This window comes from Pinus tabuliformis, chromosome 7, assembly GCF_031772625.1.
Source record: "Pinus tabuliformis cultivar Carrire ecotype Pingquan chromosome 7, CPIR1, whole genome shotgun sequence".
Classification (NCBI taxonomy): domain Eukaryota; kingdom Viridiplantae; phylum Streptophyta; class Pinopsida; order Pinales; family Pinaceae; genus Pinus; species Pinus tabuliformis.
The window spans coordinates 196,897,581-196,907,586 of NC_142293.1; the positions used below are offsets into that span (position 1 = coordinate 196,897,581).

The following is a 10,006-nucleotide window of genomic DNA, read 5'->3' on the forward strand; positions in this document are numbered from 1 at the left end:
GGATTCACCTGTGACTATGCTGAAAAGCATCATCCTCTTGATAGAGGGATTTACCATGTGTATGCTAAAAAGCATCTTCCTCTTGATAGAGGGATTCACCAAGGAACGCTTTTGTTCCACACAAATAACATCTACCTCTTAACAGAGGGATTCCAACATGCCTGCTTCAGAGGCACTTCAATCTGTCCAAATTGACACTACTGTGTCTGCCTGATATTTTACACTGTTGTGTGTGAAAATATCTTCATTCGCATTGCTCTTCACAATAGTGCTTAGGCTGCAATATGCTCTACACTGCTATTCATTACAGACTCTGTCTTCTCCTGAAAAACATTACACTGCTATGTGTAAAATTTTCAATACATTTATGCTGCTGCATATTCCATTACAAAACTTTATCTCAGCAACTCTATCTCAGCACTGCTGTTTCAGCACTCTGTCTCAGCACTCTGTTTCAGCACTGTTGTTTCAACACTCTCTCTATCACTGCACTGTTGTGCATAAAATAACTTCTCAAATTGCTCTTGCGCTGCTGCGCATTCCTTTCACATTTAACAACAAAAATATGCACTGCGTGCTCCCCTTCATTGATTACACTCGCACTGCTGCTGTGCCATTACCTTTCATTTCTTCAACAAAAAATTTCATGCTGCTGCATTTTCTTATTTGCATTGCTGTGTAAAAACACATTTCTTCATTCTCTCTTAGTTCTGGTTTCATTTTCTTCGCACTACTGTGCTTCTCCTTCTTGCCATCACGCTGCTGCCTTTTCTTATGCACTGTTTTCCATACCCATAACCATAGACTCTGTCATCCCTAGCTTTTTATTTGTTGTTGCGTTGTCTCTGCAATTTGCACTGTGGCTGCCTTTTGTTTCATCATACTGTTGTGCGCCCATACACTAACTCTTTACTCTCCATTACTTGCACATAGAGAGAAATCATCCTCACGTTGTTTTGCGCTGTATTCTCCACACAAAAAAAATTAACACGGGGTGCTGCCTTTTCTTTTTACACCCTTGCTTCACACAATCTTAGTCTTCATTCATTTTTTTTACACAATGCAGTGTTGTGCAGTTCCTTTCATTTCTCTGCTGCCACACATTATCATTCACCCATGTGCATTAAAAATCTTATGTCCCTGTTTTTCTTTATGCATTTCTTTGCATGTTGCATTGCATATGAAGAAAAACATTACATTTTTTTTACTGCTGTGTATTGTACTCACTCTGCTGTATGTTCTCTCACATTACATAGAAGGAAACTACCTTCCATTTCTATGCATTTCAATGCATGTGCTCCATAACAAAAATTTCCAAATTGCGGTTTTATGTTCTGTCTTCCCACTGCTGTGAGGTTCTTCTTGCTTTGCATACTTTTCTTCTCTGCTTCTATGGCAGATTTAACTTCATATATTTCCCTTATGAAAAGGTCTTCATCAAAGAGTGACTGTTAGGACAGTTCAACAGCAAAAATTACAAGCTCCCCTTTAGTGTATGCTTGTCTTCTTTCAGCAGAATCTTCTCAGAAGAAACTTAGATCGGCTCGAGAGCTCAAGAGACTTTCTGACTGTATTTCCTTCCTTCTCCATAGTTGTGTAACTTTCTTCTTTTGCATGGATCTAGCTTGCATAGGAGCCCATGTTAAGTTACAATCACGTGCCATATGCCCAATGTTATGACACTTGAAGCATTCAAATTTATTCATGAATAAGAATTCATGATTTCTTCTTGTGAAATTATTTCTTGGAGATTGTCGGGGACCACAACATCTATCTCCATGAAATGCTCTACAGTCTTTTGCCATATGACCAAAGTTTGAACAAGCATAACAATAACCAAAAAATGAACTTTGGTACCTGGGAGATGGAGGTTTCCTTGATGTACTTGTGAAGCCTTGCTGCCTTGAGATCCTTTGATTATCACCATTGCCTCTTGCCTTTTTTCCATCAGCTACATTTCTTCTTGCAGCTGGTTCTCTTCTTGGAGCAGGATTTCTTCTATTGTAGCCTTCATTTTTCTCCTTGCCTTTGCTCGAACTAGGAGCATCACCATCTCTTTCTAGCTTCTTCACATCTCCTTTGCTTAAGGCATCCTCAGACTTGTTTGAGGGTTCACCAACATACCCAAGTCCTGATTTATCAGATGGAGATCTGTGATAGCTGAGCATGTCATCCAAAGCTTGAGAGCTCTTCATGATCTTGTTCATCCCTTCAACCTTCTTCCTGAGGAGGACAACCTCTTCTTCTAACTTTTCACATTCATTATTTTTCTTTGCTAGTTGTCCCTCAGTTTCTTCCTTGCTACGAGTAGCTTCAGCTGCTACTATTTTAAGGGAGATAATATCTGTCTTCATTTTGGAGATTTCTTCATCTTTTTCTTGACTGATCTTCATTTTATTTTCAGATCCTTGTGCGTTCTTCTTGGCTTCTTGTAGTTCAGACTTAAGGGAGGAGACCTCTACCTTGTACTGTCCAATCTCTTCTACAAGCTTGTTCACTCTTATGTGTCTTTGTTCAAGTTAACTTGTCAAGACATCTCCCTGCTTCTTTGCTTCATTCAGCTGATTTTTCATGGATATGACTTCTTCATGATGCTTCCTCTTGCATTGATCAAGTTCCTTCTTAAGCTTGGCAAGCTCTTCATCCTTTCTTTTACTTGAAGCTTGATGAGGTCAAGCTTTTCATTCTCAGCTTCTATGATGGGTTCTTCTTGACTCATTGTCATGGTCAGTGCTCTCTTTGCATGAAGGTCATGCAGTCTCTCCCATATATCCTTTGCTGATGTATATTTTCCAAGATTCTTCTTCACTGAATCAGGGAGACCATTCAAGATAGTCTTTGCTGCTTGTGCATCATACTCCATGGATTCTTTATCCTTCTTGCTGTCATCAATCACTGACTCCCAGACTTCAATCCCTTCAAACATTAGGAAAGCCCTCATCTTTATTTCCCATACATCAAAGTTTCCATCAAACTTTGGGGTTTCAAATAGAATGTATTCTAATGGATTGCCTTCTAGTTTAGTAGAAGGGGGGGACACATTTTTAACAGGCCTGGAGGCTTTCTTCTTTGACCTTGCCATTCTTATCTAGGCTTTAAATACTTGACTATGTTTTCTTTTTAATCACTGACTGTTCCTTTAACAGTAACAGAAAGGAAAGCTTTGAAAAATACCTTAACTCTTTTGGCTGAGTCTTCACAGTGCTCGAGAGGTTTGAGTGCTGCAACAACACCTTCCTTCAGCTTCTTTGAGTCTTCAAAGAGCCTGGACTAGCTCTGATACCATGTTGGAATTTTCTGATAAATTCCATAACAAACAGACAAAAACATGCTCTGTTTTAACACAGAAAACCCAGAAAATCGCTTGCTGGAAACGGTGTTTCAGCAACACAAAAATCAACACGCTGTAACACGGTGCTGCGTACAAAAAAAAACTTCTGCACTGTTGTGCATTACAAAGAGAGCTCTGTCTCTGTTCCTCAAAAAACTTAAACACTGCTGTGTCTACTTTTCTGCACTGATGTGCCTTCGTTGCTGCTTCTACTCTTCTCTGCAGCACACAATCACATTCAAGCGCTGTTGCGCTTCTCTCTTACATTTCATTTACAGTCCCTGCACTGCTGTGCATGAAAGCTTCATTCATTTGAGCTCGTGCTGCTGCACATTCTTTTTCAAAACACAGAAATTACATTCGAGCGCTGCTGCACTGTATTGCTCAGAGATTAACACTACTATCGCTCTGATTCTATGTTGCTGCTCATTACATTAAAACAAAACACCAAAAAAAAACTACTTAAAATTATTATGAGAAGACTGGAAATTAAGACAAGTTATGGAGCACCAGAAAAATAACTCTAATTCCCGAGATTTCTGGATGTTGCGGTACATTCCCCATGTTTGCAATAAAACCTGTTGTTTACCATTTTTACCAACTCTCTCAACCGCATTAAATTTCATTTATTGCATGACTCTTAAATCTGGCTCTCAATGAAGATTCAACTTCACCTCAAATTCATTGATGCAGGCCCTGTACATTCAATCGGACAACTGCCCATCCATATCGCACGGCTCTATCTGCTCCAGGGAAAATTGCTTTGGCAAAACTGCTGTCGAGCTGTATGCTATTTTAATTTGTGCTCGGAAGCGTACTGGTTTTCTGGAACAGTACCGGAAACTAATATTTCAACAGTACATATATCATGATAGGCCATGGTATCATGTATGGATGTCTATGTTTGAACTGTCTCAATTGTCCCCATATATTGTAAGGGCGGGCATTAAATTTTTTAATTTCTTGTAAGGCTGGAAATAAGGTTTTACAAAGTTGATAGTGGAAAAAAAATTAGAAATAGCCCTATTTACAAAGAAGGAAAAAGTGGATGGTGTGAAAATTGCATGGTCAATATAGTATCCATTAATGGACAAAAGACAATGATTGAAGGCAGTGACGCTCCACTTTAAATCTGAAGCACTAATGCTCATGGGAACAGGATAGGAGTTTTTTTGAGTGGGACTTTTTGGAGATTCATGTGACCCAATTGAGGTTAAATCTTGATTTGTATGATTTAAAATGGTTTTTTAAGTGCATATTTGGATTCATCACTCTGAAAAACCCCTAGCATGCTTTGATTGTGCAGAAATTAACTATCAACCTTAAGATTTCAATAAATTTCTACAAGATTTACAGAAATTTGACCTGAAAAATTCAACTGAAAAACTTCCAAAAAAACTGCAACAGGATAAGTCTAGAGAGCTTATGATGACATTAGGGTTTGCATCTCTATCAAAATCAAGGGATTTGCAGAATATAATTGAACCTCAAGTGTTTATTAAAATAAATAATTGGTACGAATATATTCATTTTATAACTTCACCAAGCCAAATCGAAGTTCTTATGCACGGAAAAAATAGCTTAATGTCCGTCCTGATCATCATACATACATCTCATAACAGAACTAGGAGATCTGTTTGGAGTATATATCCCAATTTTGTAAAAAAAAAGTTATGAAAACCCATGATAAGCCATTGAAAACCCTTGAAAATTCTTAGCGAAACACTGAAAATATTTAATAAAAACTGAAAGTATTGCATGTGCCAATTGTCATAGGTCAAAATGTCTGTGAATATTGGAATTTTACGGTCCATATTTGCCAATGTCCTTTTTAAAGTAGGTACTATTATCTATCTATAATAAACAAATGAAAGAAGTTTTTAGAATAAACATAGTGATCAAGAATAATAAGAAATATAAGTTATATAATGGTAACGAAATTTTGGGATATATATTTTTAATTTTAATTTTTAGAATGGTTATCTCTATGCTGTGTCAAATTAGCCTTGTTAATGCTTGTCTTTGGTTAGAGGATTTTGAATCTAATGTGCACAGCAATCTGGCCCCTCTAATTTAAATGGCTATTGATTTTGTGTTTTTTTCAAGGATAAATCTTTTTACTCACTGTCAAATAGTTTAAATTGATTAGGTAATGTTTTCTATGTTCTATATATTCCATTTCATGGAAATGTATTTAGTTGAAAATGTAATAAAATGGAGAATTACTTTTGTTGATCAATCTTTCTCACAGACTCTCTCTTATAGAATTTGGCATCTAAATTTTTGTTTCCTCATTTATTTTCAAACTTTAACTTTATTTGTTATATGTATAAATAATTCAATTTTCTTTTTTTACACTAGTGAAGTTCTCAAATCTATGTTATTTCTTTCCCGTCTTATAAATTTTCATCTTTTATCATATCTTATTGTATATCACAATAACCTTAATTTATATACATAATTTTTAGCTAATATTTTGATATTAGTATATTTAATGTATTTTAGTTATGAGTTTTTTTTGTTCTGTTTATATATATTTCAATTTTGTTTAATTTTACTAACTCTTTTCATTAGTTATAAGTTTTTTTAGATTTAGTTGTTGAGAAAAATAATATTGTTCACTAATAAGTCTAATCATACTTTAGATAATGAATTAAGGTTTTATTTCATTAAAAAGAAAAATACATGAACAATCATTTAATTATATGACTAAGGTGTTATTTAAACAAGTTATGCTTATGGCTTGATGGTAAAGTTATTATTTGTACAAATTGGAGGTTATGAGTTCAAGCCCCATTATTTGTATATTGTAAGATGGTTAATTAATACTCCATGATATTTAGATATTTGCATAAGATATAATATATGCATGTGGCACTAATAATTAAGATATTCATATTATAATATAAATTACATTCATTTTATAATTAAACCTTATTGTCATTTCAATGTTTTACATTTCAATGCTTTACATTAATTTACATTAATACCAAAGCTATTGTCAATTTAATTGTTCATGCATTATAATAATTAACAATAAAAATGATGAATAATAATAAATAATATATATTAAAAATTATATAAAAAGAAATAAATAGTAATAACCATATTAAAGATCTAAATAAGAATAAATAATAATAAAACAATAAAACTATAAAGCTAAAAATCAAAAGTAAAGAAATAAAACAAGAAAAAAAAGTTGCATGAATACGAGTGTCTCCATGTGGTTCCCCTTCAAATGTTTTGTTCTATTTTCATCTTTTCGAGATTCTTTCATTACTAAGACCTAGGAGTCAATGGCATAGAAAGTTCATTGAGGGCTCGGGGGTGGCAAGTTGTAGCAAGACTTTGCACAATTGAGGCTACAGTTGGGTGGAGAGTTGTCCCCAAAGCCTTGTTGCGGTAAGCCTACGTAAGCAATTCAATTTGCACTTAGTTAATTAAAATCATGGTTATTGGGCTAGGTATGTGGCACTCTCATTTAAATTAGATATTTATTTTTTGGACTCTTACATATGGTATCATAGCTTTGGCTCAACCCTTAGGGACTATGGGCATCTTAAAAAAAAAAAAAAAATTGTTAGAATCTTTAACTTGATTTGTTTTGAAGTTATATGATGGTAACTTCCACGAGGCCGCATATCTTTCTACAAACACTCGCTATACACTTAAAAAAAATTTATTCATTGCATACTTACTGTGTAGTTATAGTTATAATTATCGAATATAAAATAATTAATTATGTTAAATATGTTATTAATTTGTTTCTAAAGAGGATAATGGTTGGGGGCCATTTTTAATATGGTAGACTTTTTCTTTTGTGTTAGTAATTTGTTTTAAAAGTAATAATTATGTTAAAAAGAAAATAAAAAGATTTTTTTTTTTTTTTTTTTAATTTTTACTATGATCACTGACGATTTTAAAATAGAAAGTGAATATTGAGACACTAGAGTATGTTTATAATTAAAGTTAAGATTTTGGCAAGTAGTTTTTTTTTTTTTTAATGGTTAATTATATGCAAAAACAAGAGAGCGAAGTGAATGAAGAAGTATTCTCTTCCTCTTGGAGGTATGTAACAAATAGATTCAGTTAAACTTTGGTGGCTTTTGGAGATTCCAATCTCTCGATGGAGAAGATCATTATCTAATTTAAGAGCCAAGTATGTCATGTTTCAATTTCTCGTCCTCTCTTTTGAAATTTATATTGCAGTCCTCTAGGCATGGCTTTACACTAATTGTGGATTACTTTATATGTGCTATAATTTCTGGGGCATGACCTATAGCTTGGTTATGGCTCATATTCTGGTCCCTCACGTAAATATTTGTTGGGTATCCGTCTCTGCTTTACTATCCAGGGCATGGCCTAATTTATGCGTTTTTTCAGGAAAATTTTTCTTTAGTTAGTACTTGCTTATATGAGAATTTCATTTTGATTGCCTGGACTTTCATGATATTTTTGCATGAAGCTGTCTAAACCCCTGTTTGATATACACGGCAAGGTTGCAAAGCTTGAGGATGTATATATCAAGTTTACACGATTTACTCTATATTGAATATTGGAAATTGAGATCTACAACGTCTCCAAGAGCATATGAGATATGGATTTCGATAGGTTTGTGTTGATATTATAAAATATTTCAATTTCAGAGATTTTTTTTTTTTGGGTTAAGAAGTTAGTTATGCCTTGATCTTTTCATTGTCATTTTTAATTATTTCCTTGGTTTAATATTTGGGGGCGGTCATCCGCATTGGTTTTAAATTATCTTAGGCATGGATTCTATCTCTATGGATAATTATGTGACTAGTGTACAGATGGATTTTGGTTATTGGGCATGTTGAATGGTCATTTGGAACAAATTGCAGGGACATTTCTAGTCGATGTGGGTGTGTATCTCCCTGCTAATTGATCGGATTGTACTAAAGATACGTGTCAACTGATTTTATGATATCTTTCCCTGCTCTGGCTTGTGCATATCATGCAATCATAGCATCAAACAATTGGCGTGCTTCCTCCAACCTCCCATTTAGGGCATAGGTTGTGATCATGGTATTCCATGAAACAATATTTTGTTGAGGCATTTTATCGAAACAACGGCGAGCTTCTTCTAATCTTCCTTTCTGCGCATATCCACTAATCATGGCATTCCATGATACCGCATTCTGCTCAGACATATTGTCAAACACTCTGCATGCATCTATCATGGTTTCACATTTGGCGTACATAATTACTAACTTGGCTTGCAAATAACATCAGACCTGAATCCAGTTTTGATCATAATACAGTGAAAAGACTTCCCCTCTGCCAGAGCTTTTGATTTTACGCATTCCTGCAAAAGAGAAGCGTGCGCACTATAATCTATTGAGATCCCGGGCTGATTGTTCCCCTGCACAGACCCTGTCGCTTCCTTCAAATCGTAAAGGGCGTTGAGCTCTTGCGGGGTGGTGGGGACTTCCATGCCCATTTCGGACTCCAGTAGGCGGAAGCTCTGCAAGGCCTTCCGGAGCTCAGAGCGTGACAGGACCCCATCCTGGTTCGCGTCCAACTCCACGAACTTCTCATCCATTGTTTTGTTGAAAGCCTCATTGTTTTCAAGAAATTTTCGAACTGTACTGCCGTCCAACACTACTGTGCTCATCCTCGTTTGGTGAAACAGAGAAATTTATGCTCCTGAATTAAGTTGATTAATTATATGTTAAACCCCCACCGCAGTTAAAATTCATTTTTCTTGTGTTTGATTTTTGAAATATCTCAACCGATGAGGAATATGTAAACTCGGATAGATTGCCAACACCCTGTGACTATATTGCTTTCCTACATACATGATTTGAGTGAAAAGATTTAGACCATGCTAGTGTTTAACTAATATTATTATATTGTTGTAAGTTCTGATTCAATCAATATGAAAAATAGAGTGGCCAAACAAAAGAAAGCAGTCCGAAGTTTTTCTTTGTTACATTATCCATCCAGGAAAAAAGTAAAATTTAGAGAAAGGTTGATCATAAAGTAGTCCAACTCTCATGCTGATTGTTATCCGTCCTATTGTATGAGGGTAAACTTGTGATTTTCATCACATGACAGGATTTTTAGGATGATATATATGGAGAATTGGATGGACTTGGAGTACACACCTTCATGGAACTTCTTCCATCCATGATTTGTTTGGCTTACATTCATATGCTTGGAGATACTACTATTATTTGATTGGGTTGGTGTTTTGGGGGAGGAACCTAACTTTTCCCCTGGATGGATTGTCATGGTTATGACTCAACTATTGATATCATCATATTGAATGCATTTGATTGATGAAACATCCTCTAGGTATATGTTTGATGAGATGTTTGCTTCATGATTTATCTTGGCATCATGGTATTGTTCATTGCACATTTATATGAAGATCTACCTCTTGTATGGTGGTATATGACTGTGATATGGCTCAGGTGCTTTTGATGGATTGGTAGTGGCATGACATATTCCTAGTGGATGGTGGTATATTGAGTAAAGCGCTCCTCCTATATGCTCTGGTGTATGTTGATTTAGCCCTCTTGTGGCATGAGTTAAGCATTGTTTAAGTTTTTGTATGAGAGCATCCTCTATCATGTGAGTATCCTTGGCTTATTAGTGGCATACCTAGCACATTCACACTACATTCCAAAAGAGTGCTACCTGTTTGGCCCA

General features: G+C 35.2%; 1 protein-coding gene across 1 annotated transcript; it reads right to left on the minus strand.

The window, feature by feature from the left end:
- Window positions 1–8,558: 8,558 nt before the first annotated feature.
- On the minus strand, window positions 8,559–8,966 carry LOC149246534 (uncharacterized). Its single transcript, XM_089441786.1, has one exon. The coding sequence runs from the start codon at window positions 8,964–8,966 to the stop codon at window positions 8,559–8,561; it is 408 nt and encodes a 135-aa protein (XP_089297912.1).
- Between the last annotated feature and the right edge of the window lie 1,040 nt (window positions 8,967–10,006).